The following is a 21,928-nucleotide window of genomic DNA, read 5'->3' as shown; positions in this document are numbered from 1 at the left end:
CTTTTCTGTCTTGTCCTGCTTTGTATTAACTTGTTTCTATCCAGTGCAGCTTCATAACCTTTTAACAGACAGGTCTGACCTCATCCTTGAGGTAGTAAAGAACAATGTAAACACTATAATGGCCAGTGCTCCTTCATAGCCCTGTAAGAGACGTTAAGGTCGCGAGGTTGAACGTCTCCCGGCGACTCATTTCCTCCCAGTAAGGCTGAAGATGAAGGGACTCAGCAGCTGTTCTTCAGGGCAAAACAGAAAGAGGCATTGTGGGACGGAGGAGGTCAGGAGCAGGGGGACACAACAGATTCGGCTTTTCATAGAGGTTGTTGTGGTCATGGCAGGGTGGACTTTGACCTTTGGGGAATCAGAAAGAGAATTAGTCCCATCTGACAGGATGTGTTATATGACGCTGGAATGACTAATCTGTTAACAGGGGGAAGAGAGAATCTACTTCAGCTAAATACTGAATGCTCTGTTCAAGGACTGTTTATAGGCCCTGTCCTGTTTCTGTCTCTGGGTATCTATGCCTCTGTATTTGTCTGTCTCTCACTCTCTCTGTCTCTCTATCTCGATCCGTCTTTCTTTCTTTCTCACTGTCTCTATGTTAGGGCTGAAAGATATTGACAAAAATCTAATTGGGATTATTTGACAGAATATTGCAATTGCAATTTGAACTGCAATTCTTATCATCACATATTTTTTGTGTTGTTGTTTTAGAACTTGCTTTTAGAAATTGCTTAATGAAAAGTGATTTTGTTAAAAAAAAAAAAAAAGTTACAGATAGATCCTTCTCTCTGTCTTTGTACTGGTTGTTTCTCTCAATATGGGGCATATTATTCCTATTCTTATTCTTCATCAGGACATGCCAGTATATATATGAGGCAAAGCACAAATGTGCAGCTGTGGAGTCGGGGTGTGGGTGATGGAGAGGGGGAGGATGAAGGGAAACAGAGAAGAGAAAAAGAGAGTTGGGAGAGAAAGAAAGGAGAGAAGGAAGAGGTAGAATGAGAGAGGGGAAGATAAAATAGAATAAGAAATTTGTACGATAGCTACTTTGCTGCTTTAGTCCCTACTGTATAACAGGATTACAGTGACCAGGGTTCAGGATTACAGAGACATAGAGAAGACTTTTTCTTTCATTTCCAGATACTGTAGCACAGAACAGGAGAAACAAAAAATAAAAAAAAAACTCAGATGCCCATGGACAATTTGCATGTACATCTGAGAGAGAAAGACAGAGAATGTGCATGTATGCATGTGTTTGTTTGTGTATGTTTATGGACAGGTGAATGAATATGATGTTAATATTCCACCAAAATCTTATACTTGAAATGCCTCCCTGGAATGTCTGCGCTACACTTGACATATGTTCATGTTGTTATCCGTTAGAGAACATTGCCACTTTGATAATGATCTACCAAGTATTGTCTGCACATCTGCATACCTGCCTTGATAAAAAAAAAAACCAGTGAAAAGTGCTAAGAGTGCTAAGTACAAGCTTGCCACATGGGAAGGTATGGGCAAACAGTGCTATATTGTTTTTCTGATTTTTATTTGATTTGTCATTATGGTTAAAGCAAAACAAAGGTATGACAGCTTTATTTCAAACGATTATTTGATGGAGTCTTTCAAAGTAAGAGGTAGTAGGCCCACAGTATTAAATTACAGAGAGAGAAGGTTGGTAGGTAAAATGAAAATAGATTGTCAAAAGCCAACAGTATCTGTACACTGTAGCAGATAGTATAGTCTATGTGTACTTGGCATTCTCTCCTTCTGATCAGCCTATAACAGCATGAAAATACATTGCTAACTATGGCTAGCAATCAAAGTCCATCAGAATTCACCTCAACAAAGAAAGAAAAGCATAATAGAGGACCCTCCGAAAGCAAAACTAATATTCAATATTAGTTTTGGGTGTACAGTATAAGGCATTAACATCATTTTACACCTTTATTCATTTTCACGTTACACCGAAGGGGGGCGGGATCCGGAATCCCTCATTTGGCCCTAAAAATGATGTCATGCTTGAGAAGACAATAGGGAGGTAAAGTGCAAGTCTTACTAAAAATCCACATCCGGTATAGAGCTGCTAACTATGCCAGCAGGGCTACCCATTAATGCCAAGAAGTCCCCTTAAATTTTGTACGCTCCGCATCATAAACAAATTAATGATGTCTGATTACCCAGTGACTTCCATAACTACAGACAAGCTTTGGCAGCCATCCTGGACGTTCTCGCTTGATATGTACTGGGACAAACCAAACCTTCATCTATTATATGGGTATGCAATGTTAGGTAGATAGTCAAGGGTAGAATTACTATTGACATGGTGTTTTACACCTGATTGCAACTATTATAATGCAAAAAACTATTACTCATTTTATGGATTTATATGAGACATCAAGGAAAGGAAGAGATTAATTTGTGTATTTCAAGTGTATGATTGGAAATTAAGTTCTACTCTATCTCTGCGATGTTCAAGACATCAATAGTGTATTTGTGTTTGTATTGCCCTCAGATTCTGTAAGTGGGAACATATCCTGAAACCACATGACATATTGGTAAGCCAGAACAGTACATAGCATAGTTTGCTTATGTTTTGTAATTTACACTATATAGTAGGAAAGTCTATACCAAAAGTGACGTTGGCCTCCCTATATTGAGCCTGTAATGGGACAGTAAGGTGATGGGATGGACCCAGAGCCTGTCGTCAATTCTTTGGATTAATACTCCCGTCTCACCACTGACAGAAGCACAGACAGGGAGCAAGACAATGTGCTGAACAATGTGCTGATTGTGGCTCTGAAAACACTTCAACACAATCAAAACATAGTGGCAAGCTTAATAACTGTTGGCTCAATATACAGATTGTTAAGTACACTTGAGAATGGCTCACCTAGCTTGCCAAGGCCCGAAGTAAATTTTCTGATGTCCTAATCTGATGACAATATTACCTACACAAGTGCAAGCAAATATGAAAGCTGTCGGGCAAACCCTGTGCATGCATCTATCTAGCAGTGCGCTCATTATGTTTGCCTGAACCCAATGCAGAACTATTTTTGTTTTGTTCGATCCCTGTGGTAATCATGAAAACAGATTCATACATTTGTGAAGCTGCTTTTTGCCAATTTGACATAACAATTCACAATTTGCATTTGTAGGATATGTTAACCCAGCCAAAGGCAATTGCATTCATTCAAGTTTTGTTGACTTACAGAAGCTAAAATCAGCATTTTTTTGTAGTTGCAGTGAAAACTTTATCTTTTGGTTGAATTAGTCCTAATCCACCTTTAATCCACCCCTTTAATATAGGGTCATGGTTAGTTACTTGAGGGATCTGTTGACCACACAATGCATTCCATAGCATTAGAATTTGCTAGCTCATTTATAAATAAAGATCACTTATAAATTAGGACACAGAAACTTTACTTGGGGTCTTGGCAATGTAGGCTAGGTGAAGAATTCTTGAATATATTTGTCAATACTGTTATTGAGCCTGGGATTAGGCCATTTTTCAAAGCAGGTGTTTACACTTGAAAATGATTGATTGATTGATTGATGATTGATTGATTGATTGAACTTTGGGAAAACAAACTGGATTTTTTTGTTTAATTTGAACAGACTGCTTTGGAACAGTATCAAGGACTTGAGAATTGTTTCAAACACCCATGTGACACTGACATACACTACTTATTACAGATTGTATCTAAAGGACAGTATATGGACTTTGCAATTAAAGCTTGTTTGTGTCTAAATGGTGAGTGTGATTAATCTGACTTGAATCAACTAAGCTTTACCTGCTTTTAAGGCGGTATGTAACTGCATGAATCCTGTGTATGCTTGGACTGTCAGATAATTGACTTTAACTGCACTTGTCAGGCCAAATGCTGACTGACACCCCAGGCTCCCGGGCCGAGACGTTTCTCAGGAGATAATCAAAGTGGTGATATCCTCCAGTGCATAAACACATGAATGTGTAGGCTACATAATAAATCTAGTGCAGCGCAGATGCACTGCAGGTGTGATTGACACTGTCAGCCAAGGCTACGTGAATGCTACATGTGCATCACACCTAAAACAAATGCCAACATGTGTCTTATGCATCTGTCTCCATTTGTAAGTCTATGTAAATTCTCTGCATCATTTTTGAAGTTTGGACAGATCTTACAGGTCTTGGTCTGATGCTAGTAGGCGTTTGCAGATACTGTTTCTGCAGAATATTGTGTTGGACCTCTGTATATGCATGTCTGCAGGGGTTGGTGCATGTGAATGTACATGCTTGCATACTTCTGTGATGCAGTGTATTTTGTGGGGGATGGCACTGTACCAAAAAGACAGCAGGACTAATACTGAAATATCTGGTCAACCATCCCTCCGAAAAACACATTTGCTCAGAAGTCACATGATAAATAAGCAATTACATGCTGTATGGCCATGCCTGTGATATTTGTGTGTGTGTGTGTAGTCCAAGGCACTCTGTATCTTTCCAAAAGTTAAAAAGCCTTTATTCGTTACATGGCTAAGAATATTAAAAACATTGAACCAACATGGAAAAAGACAGAGTGCCTTGGACTATATTTTTTGTTCTTTCCTAGTGAATTGACACCCACTTCCAAAGAGCGTAAAGAGCGAATTCCATACACAAGATATTCCTCACATTATATCTCTGTCTTTATGTTTATCTGATGCCATACCTGCCCTAATGTCTGCCGTTCTTACTGTACATGTGTTTATTTGTACACCACAGCCATCCGTACTCTGTCTATGTCTGTCTCTTTTTCTGTCTACCTCACACCATATGTGTATTTGACACCCTACCTCTGTCTTTGTTTGTCCTTTTTTTAAGCTCTACTCTCCCCTTTGCCCAACATCTCACCCTTTGACCTGGAAATGTTCCCATCTCAGCTACTCTTGCAAGCCCCCTGCTCCTTTCTCTGCCGATCAACCCTTCCTCCTCTCTCTCTCTCTCTTTCTTTTCTCTTCCACCCCTTGTCGCTCCTCTGTATGAAGCCTGTATGGGATTTAATCAAATCATGGTGACCTCATGTCAAGATGAAGTGGAAAAGAAAACACTGAGTTAGTATGGGAAGGTGAGAGAGGTAGAGAGAGATACAGAGAGTGAGGAAGTGAGGCAGGAGGGGAGATAGGGAGATACGGGAGGGAGGGAAGGTGGGGGGGCAGAAGCAGGGTTGGGTTCCGTTGCCCGGTTCCTTTTTGGAACCGGTTCCAAGTTCGTAAATCCCCAATTCGAACGAATCCCCTGTCCCTCCAGATTATGTCATATGCTTGTGCCCCCGGTCCCCATTTCCCAGTGTGTTTGTTTGTCAACATGGCGGTTTGACGCAAGTGTTCAAAAGCGTGCGAACACTTCACAAAATTAAATGAGAATATGGCAAAATGCAATATTTGTGGCACAGTTCTGTCCACCTCAAGAGGGGCATAAGTGTGAAGAAAAAGCTCTTATTGCAGCATCACATAAAAGTTAATGACTGCTGTGTTTATGAAATTTTCTTTTACATCATTTCAACAAATGATGTAAAAAGGTTCGATGAGGGATTCGAAAGGATTCGGATTCAGTAAAATGCTTTTGAACCCCAACACTGGGTAGAAAGGAGGATGAAATAGGGAGAGAGAGGTGGATGAGGTAGGAATGGGAAGATGGAGAGAGTTGGGAGTGATTATCTGAAAATGTATCAATCTATCAATAACTACTAGGTGAATTATTGGACACCTTGAATCGAATTGGCAGGGAAAGGGAGTGAAACAGGGAGTGAGGAGGGAGGAAGATAAAAGGATGAGAAAAAAAACAGACAGAAATAAGACAGAGAGGAATAGGGCGGGGCATGACAAGAGCTGATAATCAGGGAATCAAGTGACTGTGTGTGTGTGTCTGTTTGAAGTTTGAAACATTATAGAACTAAAAGAAAAGTGCAGGATCAAGTGGATCTGTCTGCTTTGGTTTGTCAATAGGAAACCTAGAACGAGGCCTTTTTGTGTGTGTGTGTGTGTCTTTTTTTGTCGATCTTACTCATGCAGCTCATGCATCACTTACGCACACACACACTATCTCTCTCTCTCTCTCTCTCTCTCTCTCTGTGTCTGTGGTGTGTGAAATCACAGCCTGTGGTTTGGTTTGATGTTTACAAGGCTGTACAACAGAAGGCTCCCTTGAGGATAAGTGGATCTTAAAACTTAAAAAAAAACATTCTCTTCAGAGGTCTCTCTGTCTTCCTCTCTCCCTCTGTTTCTTTCTCCGTCTTGCTCTCTCTCTTTCTCTTTGTCTTTCCTTTTCTCTTTTACCCCCCCCTCCCCCCCCCCCCATCTCTCTCTCTGTCTCTTTTTTCTCTCCGTCCTCGTTTAGGTATTCAGTGAGGTTTTCTGTCCTAGCCACACACACATGCTGACACACACATGCTCACAGTCACTTTCACTGTATCCCTTGTGATCAGTTGGCAATCCTGACAGTTAGATAGATGACATGGTTTGGGATTCTTGACAGAGCAGAACACTGACCTTGCTCCGTGTCCATACACACACACATGCGTGCGCACACACACACACACACACACACACACACAGAAAGATGCACAAACAAAACAGCTGGAGGACAGTGAGGCAGACAAACTTGGACCTACATCAAGTATTACTTTCTCAGAAAATGACAGCTTTCTCAGAGTTATCCTTAAGAAGTTATGGCCAGTGCTAAAACGATTAGTCGATTAATGGATGAGTCGATTGACAGAAAATTAATCGATTAGAATTTTCATAATCGTTTTAGTCATTTATCAAGTAAAATATCCAAACATCTGGTGGTTACAGCTTCACAAATGCTAAGATTTGCTTGCTTTTCATATCGTCATAAAATGAATACTAAGGGTTTTTTGGCTGTTGGTTAGACTAAGTAAGTAATTTTAAGAATGTTGCAGGCCTAGTTCTGGCATTATGAGAGGATGCTTTACACATGCACACCTGACTTAATTAGAGCAGTTGAATTGAAGTCAGAAGGGATTACCCCTTTCTTTTGGTTCATTACCTGTACTCAGTGATATGGGGTACAACTAATTTACCTTTACCCTGTACATTACCTGTACATTACATTTAATGGTAAATCAAAAGGGGGATAAACTCCAGCGAATAATCACCATAAGGCAATAAGAGTTAGTGACAAAATAGTCAAAGTGTTGCTGTATTTTCTGAAAAACGTTCTAGATCATGAAGATTTCTGAGCGTAAAAAATATGTGCGTAGGCAAACTTAATTTCCCAAGTAAAAAGGTAGGTTATAGAGTTTCAGTGAGCTTATATCCCTGTACAGCCAGCGGTGCAAAATATCCAAACATCTGACCTGGGTGTACGAATTGTACTGGTCTGACTTTAAATCTGAGCTCGCTTTTTATGTAGTTATTTCTAAACCTTGAGCTTGAAATGAAAAAGTTCTGTGTCAACTGACGTGCACAAGCCTGAAGGAATTTGTAGGTGAGGGAGTATTGATGTTTTACAATAGAAAAGACTGCTTTCTTTGCAAGGATCCCACTCCATTGCAAAGTAAGATAACATTGAGGTATGACTGGATTATTTTTGGTCATTTACAGTGCAAAGAAGCAATTAATGTGTGCTCAAGCTCTTGAGGCACTCATTACTTATAGAAGAAAGGTGAGTGCGCAGCTCTACTTTGTCAAAGTCATTTTTTATTAATCAGGTGGACGCACTATTTGAAAAACGATGTGAAGATCAAATTGAAGATGAAATCCATGTAGATTTTTATAAATGATGCTACTTTCCTCATCAGTTTGCTCCCTACTGTTTGGCTCCTACACTCCTTTGACAACTTTAACCTTCATAGCTATTTTCCTCAAAGGCAATACAGTAAGATGCTGTATGAGCTACGGACTAAACTCTGTAGAAGTGTGCTTCAAGACAAAGTACCTCTCAGAGAATGTTACATTTAAGAGGGCATTTAGAAGGTTTACTTAAGATGATCTTAAAGCATAACTTCAGCCATTTTCAACCTGGACCCTATTTTTCCTAAGTAACGTCTTGCATTGACACTCAGCCTGATGATACATTCATTTTCAGTGTTTCCATGACTTGAAAGAGTAAACAAGGAAATGCTAAAACAATGGCCAAGGTAGCATCAAAACTGTATGAGAAAAGCATGAGCTTAGATCATTTTCTTTTACATCGACATGAGATTTAAATAGTTAAGAGTTATGTTTTAAATTCACAGGTGCTGTTACCTGACAGATGGAGGGATAGTTTTTATTAAGATTACTTTAACTGTCCTTTGGCATTTATCTTGAGTATCATTTGTCTGTTTTCCTTCTTTCTCTAATCGCTGCCTGAATAAATCTTACAAAAATTTACATTTATTTGTATTGCTTGGAGCAGCGTTTGACTTCCCTAGACCTTTGCCTGTTTTGCTCCTGTTGTTTGTTGGTTCTGCTAAACAGCTCTGGGACAAGAAAGTAGAAGAATCAACACTCTTACGCAGAACACAACTCAGTAATTGAAACACTTGGCCTTTCTACAAAAGGAGATTTGATTGTTGAGACAAACATCTCACTACTGTAGCATCAAAGGCAAAATCTGAATACAGCTTATCATTTGGGGCACAAGAATGTGGGAATACTAGAGTGTTGCACATCATTTTGTGCAGTCGGTGTGTTAATAATGAATGATTAAAGAAGACTGGAGTCTCAGCCATCTGCGTCAGCCCCCTCACACTGCAGTTAATCACAGATTTAGAGAGGATGAACTTACTGTACAGGCATCGTCTGTCTTTTCATCATATACAATTTTTCCTTTCTTTCGCTCTATCTCTTTTAAATTTGTCATTTTTCTTTCTTTAGCCTCTCTCTGCCCCTAAGCAGATTTTAGAATTTTCCTTTTTTTTTGCCTATCTCTTCTTTCTGTTAGAAATCCAGTGTGACCAAATACAGCCATTTAAATGACATCTATTTATACATAAAGTTTAGATATAATGTACCATAGTTAGGTTTTTTTCAACATCAATGATGATTATGTGTCATTGATGTACGTATGTCTGAGGCACAGGTATGCGGTATGCATTTAGAAAGTGCTGCAACTACTCAATAAGATGACTGCTGCTCACTTGGACAGACTTTGCTCAGGTGCTGTATACAATACAGAAAAAAGATAAAATCTCTCCACACTTAGAGCCAAGAAGTTTATTGCTAAACTTTTGGTCCAAAGCTCCTTCAGCAGTATGCTTAACACTTGAAATGTGAAAATGTGATGATTACATTTAAGCGTGAGTAAGCTTTTTCTTTCTTCCAGACTGATGACAGCTATATCAAACTGTCACTTAGTAGCCTTGCATATGTCTTACACAAAGGCTAGATGCAGAAAATAAGACTTTTTCTCTGACCCAGATTGGATTGTTTTTCTGCGATAAACCAACAGTCATCTTTAGTTGGTTTAAATTAGAAAAAGATATCACTGTGGATTGATACTCCCTTAGTGGTTTCAACCTCAGCTGGTCTGTGTGAATCAGCTCAGTTGTGGTCAAAATGTTGTGGGCTGTAATCCTAAGGGATGCAAGTGTAGAGTGCTGGTACATTTTTTTATTTTATTGTCTTGCATTTGTATGAAGCACCAAGGGCTGAAAGATACTGAAAAAAAATCTAATTGCAATTATTTGACAGAATATTACAACTGCGGTTTAAACTGCGATTCATATCATCACAAGTTTTTCGTCATACATTTTTTAAAACTTTGAAATCGTTTAAAAAACAGTTATTTTGTGCAGGATTTAATGAGTATTTTTGAGTATGATGAAAGGTTTTCACAAATGTTGTACTTGATTCATGGACCAAAGATTACCTGGAGCTCTAAAACACCTTATTTAGAAATCCATTTTGGACGCCTCTCTCTCTTAAGCAATTAATTGCAGCCTCTGCAATTTAGAAATTGCAGTAGTTTTTTTTTTTTAGATTAGCACCTAATCAGTATTCTATATATGCATACCGTAGCTTTGTACTCCTTGTGTAGTTAGTTTAAAATCAAAACCCATATGATGTGGACTGCATACAGTGAAGAATCAGGTATATTTTGCAGTAGCAGGGGGGCATGGTGAGATGGTCCTGGGTTCTAGCCCCCACGTTGATTTCTCACTTGTCCTGGTGAAGTGTCCTTGAGCAAGACGCTGAATCTTTACCAGCACCTGCTGTTCTGCAGCCTTGACTTCCCTGTGGAAAGAAAAGTTTGCTTTTGGGGGGATCAATAAAGTATTATATTATTATTTTTCTGTAAATCCAGCCAAAAAGTTCAATATACAGCACCGATGTGCCCATAAGTCATTGGAAAGTGGACTGGGTTTATTTGGTGGCTGCTGAATCTCAAGGTGCCTCTGGAAGCCCCGGCTCAGCATAACCTAACGTATCCCAGAATACCAGTGCTTTTGGCCCGGACCGCACTCTCCCCTCTGTCAGCAGCATCACACTGAACCATTGATGATGTTGTCAGACTTCTGAATCAGCTGTTTAATGCCTTTCTTTTAATCTTTCCAATTTTTCTTTTTCACATTTTTTCTTACAACTATCACTTCCATTGACATCCTGGTCTGAACTCAGCTTTATCATCAGTTCTTTCTGTTTTATTTTAATTCCTTTTTGATTGTTCTTTCTCTTTTGTAATCATCAGATGTGTGAGAATAGTATAAGAAAAACACTGCTGAGCCCTCTGGAGGTGTTGTGGGCTTATTTCAACGTCTGTGGTGGGAGATGCCCACTTAATAATCCCCATCATGCACCAGCTCTCATCTACCCTCCTCTCCTCTTATCCAAGCCAGTCTTCAACATAGGCACTGAGCCTTGTTTAATAGCGCAAGGGGCAGTTACATCAGAATCGTTTTATTTGTAAATGAACATTGGCCGGTCTCCAGGACATTTACCAGGCCATTAAAAGATAAGGTGCTGAAAGTAAACACAGAGAGTCATGATTCTGTAGAGACAGTGCAGATGTAATGTAATCCAGCACTGACACTCCCTGCTTATGGAGAACAAGAACTTCACACTTCTCTGTCTCACACTGTGATCTGAGTCTGACACCCTCACCTTGCCTATGTGTGAGTGCATGCACACAGACTCACACAATTCACACACACTGTACAAATGTGCAAATACATATACAGACTTTAATTAATTTGTTTTGGTCTGATTAATTTTGCAATTTTGATTGGGAATTGGGGAGTTTCATGGGAGGAGTTATTAACGATACCAGATAAAGCAGCGGGTCTGAACTCTGGTCCTCGGGACCCCGAGTACAGCTGATTTTCTATCCTACCAGGTAGTTAACTGCATTGACCTGTTATCCCAGGTCTAAATCATTCCTTATTAGATGGCTAGATTAAAAACCAGCAGTACTTGGGGTCCTGAGGGCCTGCGTTGGGAACCACTGAGATAAAGTAACATTTTGATTTGTTAAACTCTTTTGGGAAATTGATGTCATTCCTCATGTTCCTTGTTGTGACTTAGAGCCAATTTAACTTCTCTACAGTACTATCTTTACACACACTTTGAGCTTTGCCACCAAACCCCTGATGCTACATTTTGAAACTCCTTCAGGAAATTGATGTCGTTGCTCATCCTCCTCGATGGTACTTAGGGTCAATTCAATTCCCCTGTAAACTTTTCCCACATTGGGCTAGCAATGCCAAGGATGGAGAGGCAAATATCAGTCAACAGAGAGCTTTGTAAGAGCTAAGTCATTTAGTTAATGGAATTTCCCCAGTCGTCGATAGAGGAGGGATGCCTTGCTATCGATCTGTGTCACTCACCTCTGATGAGAGCTGATCAAAAACCCATTTAAAATCAACCATGTCTGACTGGCTATCTGATCATGGAGGAGGGGAGGTACAGCTGATATCTAGATGGATTGTACAGATTGTACAGCTGATACAGATGGAGAGGCGAGAGAGAGAGAGAAAAAACAAGAACCAAAAGATAAACAGCAAGAGAGAGAGGGAGAGAGACAGAGAGGGAGAGAGAGGGAGAGGGAGAATGAATTAATTATAACAAGGAAAGGGGTGAATTTGGCTTTAATTGGGGCCAAAGATGATTGACAATCCAATTTCAAGTGTTAAGGAAATGAAGACTTAATTTAGATGATACACACACAAACTCATACATGAACACTTTCAAACTTTTTTCAGGAATGTGCATAACACACACACAAACGTACACACACTCACACAGTTGTCGCCATGCCAAAGCCCTTCCAGAACATAGAACCACGGTCCACACAGTATACAGAGACACTACAGATGAACAGGTGTTGTGGACGTTCTCGGAGTCTTGGAATACTTGGAGCTCTTGAAATGTTTCGAGCGGCTCTTCAACACTGTGTCAACTGTTTCCCCTCCAGGATTGGCTGAGTAAGTTCGGCTACCTCCCGCCCCCCGACCCGGTGACTGGTCAGCTTCAGACCAAGGAGGCGCTGACCAAGGCCATCAAAGCCATGCAGAAGTTTGGAGGGCTGCAGGAGACCGGCGTCTTGGGTATGTGGGTGTGTGTGTTTCGAGGGAGGGGCGGGGTCACGTGGGAGGGTTGGCACTTTGGGTGGATGTAGGTACTATGGCTGTGTGTGCGTGTGTGTGTGTGTGTGTGTGTGTGTGTAGTGACTGATTGAGTGACTAACCTCCATCATGGAAGTGAGTGTCAGCTGGTGCTGAGTTGCTGCCCTTTTAACTAATTTAAAAAGCCACATTGGCCCCGCGTGATGCGAGGCAAAGTGTCCCAGAGGCGGTGCTGCACCTTCACGATACGCTTCAGCTCAATTGTTTTTTGGGGGCCATGGCGCGTTGCTGAAGCATACCTTAGGCACAGATGTCAATTACAATGAAATAAAAATGGATGAAAAGGAGAAATGCTTGTTTTATAATTTGTGTGCAACATCAACATTTTTTATACATTTCTATAAAATAAAATAGATAATACATAATAGATAGATAATAGAAAATACATAGTATCTTTACGCTAATTAACACTACCTAGAATGTAGAAAAGAAGAACAATTTTGAGCTAGTAATTGTATTAAAATGTAAATGATATGATATGATATATTATAATGCATTTGCTTACCCATCACTGTGATTCTGACTGATTTTAACGCGCACTAATGACAAAACTAGTGCAGCATCCCTGGAGAAACTCCAATGGAACAAAAATGTTCAACTTACGCAAAATTTGAGGTGTGGTTTCATTGTAAGAGAGAGAGGAAAAAAGTGTGTTTGAGTGTGTGAATGAGTTTGCATGTGCACATGTGTACACACACGAGCGCGTGAGTGTGCTTGTGTGTAAGTGTGCACTTTTACTCCTTTTGAAGCTGGCATTCTCACACAGATGTTGAACTACGGTGGTGGAATGGGTGTACAGACTTTATCCATCTATTTACACCTGTTAGACATAATCTGTATTGATGTGTTAACTAATTTTAATAGTTGCCATCTGTCTGCCTTCACAGGCTATGCCATAGTAATGTTATGTTAATTGGTAATTGGCTGTTAGTTTTACTGCAATTACTACAGACTACACTTGATTGTTAAAAGTAGTATTCTATTCTATTCTATCCCATCCCATCCCATCCCATCCCATCCCATCCTTTCCTATCCTTTCCTATCCTATCCTATCCTATTCCATTCTATTCTATTCTATTCTATCCAGACCAAGCCACTCTGGGCCTCATGAAGACTCCCAGGTGTTCGCTGCCTGATGTGTCCGAGGCAGAAGGGACGATGGGCCGCAGGAGACGAAGCCTGAACCCCCAGAACAAATGGAACAAGAGGCACCTGTCCTGGAGGTAGGAACAGGACAAGATTACACTACAGTATAATACTACACAGCTGTCCTGGAGGTAGGGACAGGACAAGATTACACTACAGTATAATACTACATAGCTGTCCTGGAGGTAGGGGACAGGAAAAGACAATGTAAAGTAGACAGTACATTGATTGCACAATGGTATAATACTATACAGGAGGCGAGCTGACAGCTCAGAACAAATAGAATAATGAATATGATAATATGTACAGTACTGTACTGTTTTGTAATACTATACACTTACGCTGGAGGGAACAGTAAGGTAAAATACAATATACAGTAAAATAATTACACTGTAAGTGCACATTGCAATGCAATACAGTTCATTTAAGTTCTGTTCAGTATACAGTTTGCTGTTTCAGTGTAGTTCATTCTGTTTCAAATCAGCCTGATGAAATTCTGTTCAGGTTGAACACAGCTTAGTTGATCTCAGTCCAGTCACATCAGTGCAACAAAGTGCAGTCAGCCCATCATAAACCACCACACACTCTTTTTTCTCCCTCTGCGTTTCCTTTTATAGCTGCTAGATTGAAGGACTGTTCCTCAAGGCAGAAATCTTTTTGTTTTCTGGATCAATTCTGACTCAGAGGAAATGCATTTTGTAAGAGTGGCCTGCTGGTTAGAGAGACCTTTAGGTAAACAGAAGGTTTGCTTGTCCCTTCTTTCAGAGGATATGCAAACAAATTACTGATTACAAAGCGTAGAAAACGGTGTCTGAAGTGCTCTGAAATGCTTGTGGAAATGCAATCAGTATTACAGTAAGGTATACAAAGGTCATAGAAATGTCTTTGTCAACATTAATTAGTCTAAGTGGTCTAAGTATATGTAATTATAATGTAATTAATGGGCCAGAGACCAAAGACATATGTATGATTCTTAAAGAGCAAAGGCCCCGGCAAACAGTCATTGTGCAGTTTATCCATGACAAAACAATCTGGTTATGTTAACTGCAGCTCGACCATCTGTCACAGATAGAGGTAAAGCCCAGCATAGGGTGAGAGAGGAGAGGAGGAGGGAGCAAAACATATGGTTGGTCTCTGTGCTGATTTACATATGCTATGAGGGGTGATTAAACAATGAGCTGCTGTAAGCTGCTGTGTGGGCCAGTGCGTGTGTTTGTGTGTGTGCGTGTGTGTGTGTGTGTGTGTGCGCGCGCGCGTACCCAAGTGTTCAGTCCAGCCCTTTTTATCATACTCTGCTTGCATAGAAACAGACATACACAAACAATAACACACAAACAGACAAACATAAACACACTCACACACATGTACGCATCCTCTCCCACCTGGTTGATTATCTCTCTCTCTCTCTCTCTCTCTCTCTCTCTCTCTCTCTCTCTCTCTCTCTCTCTCTCTCTCTCTCTCTCTCTCTCTCTCTCTCTCTCCCTGCTGGTGAGAGGTGTTTGTGGAGGGTCTGTGCTTTTTCCCACGGTGCAAGATGTGGACATTCAGTCAGTCAGTCAGTCAGTCATCAGACGCTAGTTATGAATTTTCAAGTTCAGAACAGAATGATATAGGACAAACATCAGGAAGAGCAAGACACACAAAAGCAGATTTTAGCAAGACATAACAATAGCCTAATTTTCACACAACCTTACTGGATTTTTTGTTCAACTCCCACAATCCTTTGTATTCAACAAGATGATCGTCTGATTGGCGATTTTTTTTTACTTCAGGGGCTCAAATGACAAAAGGGGCATCTGTAGTGCTCACATGGCATGTGGGTGGAGAGTCGGTGTGGGTGGAGATTAGATCAAGCAGCCAAAACCACTGCTGAATTTTGAAGCCAACAGTGGCGGCAGGCGGCAGTTCCGCGAGGGGCTGCGGCCTCACTTTGGCTGCTCCGGCTCCAAAAAATGTCAACAGCAGCTATCATAAACCCAATCCTTAGGCTTCAAAACGGCCCTTCAGAAACCATATGGGTGACATCACACTCACTACGCCCATCTTTTTTACAGTCTGTGGTCTAGATAAGCTACAATACATATGTTTTTTTGTTTTGTTTTTTTATTTCAAAAAGACATCACAAGAAAAACACAAGGACACACACAATAACTTAATACTCGACAAGTACAAAGCATCACATCACAAGAACAGTACAAAGTCAAGAGGAAAATAGGGGTAAACAAACACGAGTAATACAACAAACAATACACAACATATACAAGTAATATATAGGGTGTTGCACACTGTATAATATAAAGTCTTGTACATTATAGTATATTGTGGGTCTATATGGTATTTGTGATATTTTAGGTAGGATAGTGGGTGAGGAATCAACTCTCAATGGACTGCAAAAATGGGGACCAAGAGTCCAGATATGTTTCAACTTCATTTCTTGCAGAGTTGCAGTTCGTTTCTGAGTGTTCTGTCAGTAAGCTGAGCCAGTGGTCTATGGATAATTCTTCTCTGCCCTTCCTTCTTGTGTGGGCAAAGCCAAAAGGCATGGAAGTAATCATCTATTGCGGTGTAACAGTGTGTGCATGTATTATCATCAGTGTAGCCCACAGGGTGGAGCTTATTGGTAGTGATGTGTGGTCCATGTAAGATTTTATACTGAATTAATTGAGTCTTGGTGTTACATGTCATGGAGAAGATGTTATTACATAGTTTTTATGAGTCTTGCTCTGAATACTGTGCATTGAGATCTTTATTCCATTTGTCTATTGGTAGCGATACAGAGGTGTCTTGTGATAGGAGAATCTTATATATTTGTGCTATTATTTTAGGAGGATGGAGAAGGCTGAGTTTTTGATAAAGAGGTGGAATATGGCAGTGAAAAGTGTTAATGTTTACTTTCTCCTTTATGGCCTCTTTTATGCGTATGTACTGAAAGCGGCAATGATCTGGGATTTTGTATTTGTCTTGGAGTTGTTCGAAGGTCATGAGCAAGCTGTTATTGAAGAGGTGCCCCATGCTGGCTACTCCTCTCTCTTTCCATAGTGGGAGTAGAAATGTGTTTTTTTCCAGTTCGGAACATTGGGTTATTCCAGATTGGGGTGAGGGAAGATGGAGAGGAGAACTACAATACATATGTTGGTTTTGAGATACAGTGCTGCTAAGTAAAAGTGTCATGGCGTAATGCACGGATCAGACAATTTTGACGAGCTTCGTGGTGCCGAAACCCTTGGTTCCAACGGCTAAAAGGAGATACTTTAACGTAATTCCAGCTTGCCACTAAGCGGTGGTGCTCACATAGGAGAACAGTGGTGTAGTCAAGAGTATAGGCATGTATAGGCTGTATACTGACTTATTCTACTGAGATTTCTAATGAACAGTTTGTCTTTTTTTTTGCACATGCTCATTATTAACAAGCTGCATCAGCAGAATGCAAAGCCATAGGAAAAACAATATCAATCATGACAAACTGAATCTAACCAGTCACGTGTATTTGTGGACATGTACTGTAACATTAATTCATGATGGCAGCCTGACAGGAGGAACATTAGCTATACAGTTACGTTGCTACCACTTAGTCTACACACAGAATTGCTGGGTTCCAGTACATAAATGACAATTGAAAATTAAATGAAAATTAAATGAAGCATGGGGTGAAGAGAAAATAGGCGTCTAATATTATTTCCACCTTTCAATGAATGGCCTATAGGTGGAACAAATGTTTTGTGTTTCTCTAGGAAATGTTTAAAATGTTTTGGCAAACAGGCTATGATGGTGAAAGACAGCTAACCTACCAGAGCACAGGAATATAGTAGAGTGGATCTATTCTTCTTGACAATACATGATGTGGTTATCCTGATTATTCCAGGACTGTAGAAACTCAAACTACAGCATCATGCTGCTGACCTAGCTAGGCACCGTGGGACTGGACAGTCTCTAGACTTGTTTGACTTTCTTAGCTATTTTCCTTGTGTTTTTTCATTTTTTCTTCTTTCTTGCACAGTAGAATGTTGAGCTACAGCTATATCTCATTGGTTTAAGTTAAGTTGGTTTAGTTGAAGTTAGGATCAGGTGTTTTGGGTTGTTTGTTTGGAGCTGGCAGGCCAGCATGGCCTCTCAGTCGGGGAGAATGGAGAACGGAGCTTTGCCAGGGGCTGCAGTGTGTGACTGACAGCAGGTACACACCGCAGCCCGTCATGTTTTGCGAGCAGTTGGCAAACAGGTAGGTTGTGAAAATCCTTGATATTCTTCCAGAATAAATAATGCTGTGATAGTGTTTCTTAAGAAGGCAAGTCTAGTTAGCAAGGTATTTTGGTGAAGGAAGTTTTACGTTTCACCTTTATCTGTGGCAGCTACAAGAGCGGTTGTGTCTAATGTAGCTCCGTTCATTAAAGTGGAGGCTAGAGGCTTGAGAGCTCTGCGATTTCAGAAAGTTTGCCTGTGGTTTCCAACTGATTTGTCTTGGATGTGTTAAAGAGTAGGAGCATGTTCTGTTGCTTCGTAGGCAGGTGTTTATGTAGTTGAGAAGTGCTACTCAAACTTTAAATATGAGTTTCAGTGTTAAATTTGGTGACAACTCCTATGATATGTGCTGCAGTGTGTGCCACATTCAAGAGAGGCAGACAGAGAGGCCCAGAAGCGTGTCCTGGGGCAGACCTGGCAGATGGGGCAGAGCAACATGCAGGGGAAGGAACAGTGTTTCCACTGCATTCATTCAGCAGTGGCAGCCTGTGTCAATCTCACAAGCAGAGTTGTTTTCAGCCACTTCTACTCCATGTGTAAGCGGGGCTGTGCGCTGCCCATGGTTTTGAAAATACACGCATTAATTATGGGGTGAAACCAAAGCACCTGAACATCACGCCACTGGGCTGTTCGGTGTAAAAAAGCATACCTGCAGGGTGGAGGGTCTGCAGAGAATCAGCTGAAGTTGCAGGAAAAGCAACAGCAAAAGGTGGAGTTTGTGTAGATTTCACAGTTTACATAAACATTCATAAAGTATCCTCTAAGACAGTGTTTCTCAAGCCAGTCCTCAAGGACCCCGTGTTCTGCAAGTTTTAGCTGCAACTCTGATTTAATTGAGGGCCACATGGTTATGTTTCAAAAGTAAAGCAATAAATGTTCTAATTAATTAATTAATTAATTAAATAATTAATTATATCATCAACTGTCTTGTTATTTCTTTACCAACCCCCTGCTGCTACTTGATCCTGTAGACTTCCAGCAATTGAGCTAAGCTAACCGTTCCCATACCTTTAGACTGCATAAAAAAGGCGTCCATGACTTCGACTTTGTCTGACTCTAAGACTTTCCTACGTAAGTAGGAAAAATAGCCAAATTCCCCAAAAACTGACCTATCCCTTTAAAACAGAGGAATGTTATTGATATAATTGCTAACAGTGATGTAGGTTATGGAATAGGGGCTCTGGTGGAGGGGCGGCTTGGTGTTCTCTCCAGGCTTGCAGGTCACTGTCATCTTACATACATCTACAAATGTCATAGTAATAGGCCAGTGAATGCTGAGATATATCATATGGCTACAGCACATTTTGTTATTTCACCAGTTTCTGAGAGACTGGGGAGAGATGAAGAGAGAGGAAAGGGGTTTGTGAGTTAGTAGTGGGATACTGGTTAAGCCCATATAGACACTTTTGTCAGCAGTTTACAGCTTTCTCATCAGCCTCAGTCTGGGAGGGCTCTAGCTGCTCTGCGACAGGGCGTTAGAGAGGTGGAGTTTGAGCTAGTGGTGGTTGAGCAAGTGTGAGGGCTAGATTTGTAATACTATTGAGAAATGTATGCACCCAGCTCCCTTTTTCTTTGGCATAGAGAAAGACGTGTGGCAAAAAACAAATGCATTGTGTGTCTGTGTCTAATTGACGTGTGACATCTGTTGGTGGGGAGATGTGTGAGGAGGCTGAGTGCTTCTACTCCACATTGTATGGTGCTGATCAGTGTGACCCTGAGTATATGGACATATTGTTGTCACCCAAAGGACTAGTGAGGTCAGGTTTTTTTCAACCTGTGACCGCCCAATCCAACACATAAACATATCCCGACATAACATGCCCGACCCATTGACATACACATAACACTGCAACCCGAAAAAGATCCGCCAAAAAAAAAAAAAAAAGATTCTGGCAGCCAGGTAATTTTCCAAAGACTCTTGTATAAGGCTGTACGTAATGCATGCACTGTGCAGTGTGCACAGGATATAATGTATGGATGGCGGATAAACCAGCTGGAGATTGGAGTTTATTCCGTTAATTAAATTTAAATTTCGTTGAAATTTAGTCTATAATTACATTGTGTGTGTACTGTGTGTATTTGACCTGCGCCCAATCTTCAGTCAACCCTAACCCGCCCCACCCGCGGATAAACCTGCAGCAACACTACAAAGCACTGAATTGAACTCTTTTATCTTTTAATGAACTGTCCAAGGCTGTTTCCCAAATGGCTCTTGCTCGTGCCCTGGGGACTGACGGCTTGCCTGTGGACTTACATAAGGCCCTTCGGGTCATTGTTGGCTAGGACTTGAGGCGGGGAAGCACCAACTGAGCTGCCAACTTGAGTGACTTCAAAAACTGGACACCTGTAGCTCTGCTGTCTCTGGATTGCAAACTATTTGCCCAGTGCCTTGCTAATAGGCTTAATATTCATATATGATAATATTAATTATTATTATTTGTTTGCAATAATCAGGGCATTGGGCCAGTGAAGGACAGCCTCCAAGGTTATGTAGGTCTTGGAGGGGGTTTCTGCTCCACAGTTACTAACCAAAAACTGGTGGACTTCTGTTGGGCAGGACATCACTGGATGAGGGCGCCCTCTCTGGTTAGGGCTTGTTTGACTTGGAGAGCAGCGTGGCAGCAATCCAGCTTCAGCCAGCACAGAAACTGTTGTAAGGAATCAGCATCTGCTTGAGGGGACCAGCATGTGCACTACTGTCGAGGTCGAGGACTGATGGTTCAGGGCTGTAACATCTTCATGTCTCTCTCTCTCTCTTTCTCTCTTTCTCTCTCTCCTGCTTACTACTTCTAATCATACACCCTTGGCCCCACTCAACTCTGTGAAACAGACAGCGCAAGCAGACATCTGTTCAGTCCAGTGAAGCCACCTTTGTATTCACAGCACTCAGATTTGTATAACAGTGCAAAGGAGCCACATTTCACTGGAAGTGAGATACAGACCTTCAAATGTCTTTTGTAGATTTATTCAGCCTAGAGCTTTAGCCAAGGAACAGATGGTGAATTTATTGTGCCTTTATGATAAACACTTGTGGATTATCTGCTGGCTCCAAATCCAGAGAGGTTTCCATATGGTGTGGTTTGTCAGTAAAGAACCATGGCAAAGCACTGATATTCTGTCCAAGATTTCCTCCACAATTGTGTCTGGGCGTGTTTTGATATTAATTATATGTATTTATTTATTCATTTATGATAGATATTTCACATGAACATGGCCGTTGTGGCACTTAACTGATATCTGAGGTAGAAAATCATCACTTACACACAAAAAACACATACACACATACGCATACGTCTTAATAAATATTTATTTGTCTCTGTCTCCTGCCCCTTTATTCAGCTCCAAGGGCCCTGTATTGTTGATGCAGTACAAACATTAAACACTTTCACTATATCTAATTCAGTAAGTCACCCAGAGAACATTTTTATTGTTCTTCAATAAAAGCAGAGGCGAAAAAGCGCTGAAATGTTGTGCTGAAGTACTGTTACTTCAATTAAAAGTTATTCAAAAAGGAATAACAAAGTACCTTGAAAGTGTCTAAAGCCATAGGAGACTGAAATCTGTGATTCTCTTAGAGGTCTTGTTACCTTTAGGGATTTAATAAAGATCGCAAAAGTTTCAAAAAGCAGCAGCATTCTTATATGTAAAAAGCCTTGTCATGTAATTGGAAGTTTTTTTCCCCTTAACCCCATCTCAGGTTGTCACTGGGTGGAGTTACTCTCAGACAATCTCACATGATAGAGTCTTCACCGGCAATAAGTGCCTACTCTTAGACCTTATTAGTAAAGTATCTGTTTTCCTTGTTTACATTCTATTGATGCATTGGGTGCATCCATAGCTTGGTAATCCGCGTGCCTGAAGCCCTATATGGTCGGACCGAACTGGACCAATGATAAATTCAAACCGCTGTCAGGATTCCCATTGGTGTGTCTACAGTGTCACCCTCTCAGTGTGTTCAG

General features: G+C 40.7%; 1 protein-coding gene across 1 annotated transcript in view; it reads left to right on the top strand.

Moving 5' to 3' along the window:
- LOC139654700 (matrix metalloproteinase-17-like) overlaps window positions 1–21,928 on the top strand; it is a gene marked incomplete at its 3' end in the record, with an annotated part of 83,337 nt that overhangs the window by 38,923 nt on the left and 22,486 nt on the right. Inside the window, exons 2-3 of the mRNA XM_071531842.1 lie at window positions 12,377–12,509; window positions 13,675–13,810. Of these exons, the coding sequence (XP_071387943.1) occupies window positions 12,377–12,509; window positions 13,675–13,810 (269 nt within the window). The remainder of the gene's footprint in view (window positions 1–12,376; window positions 12,510–13,674; window positions 13,811–21,928) is intronic.

Source organism: Centroberyx affinis, unplaced genomic scaffold (genome assembly GCF_046629955.1).
Source record: "Centroberyx affinis isolate AG114_WGS23_722 - 3 ecotype Tasmania unplaced genomic scaffold, CSIRO-AGI_Caff_v1 ptg002142l_1, whole genome shotgun sequence".
Classification (NCBI taxonomy): domain Eukaryota; kingdom Metazoa; phylum Chordata; class Actinopteri; order Beryciformes; family Berycidae; genus Centroberyx; species Centroberyx affinis.
Note: the sequence above shows the minus strand (reverse complement) of the source record. Positions and strands in the feature narration are given on the sequence as shown.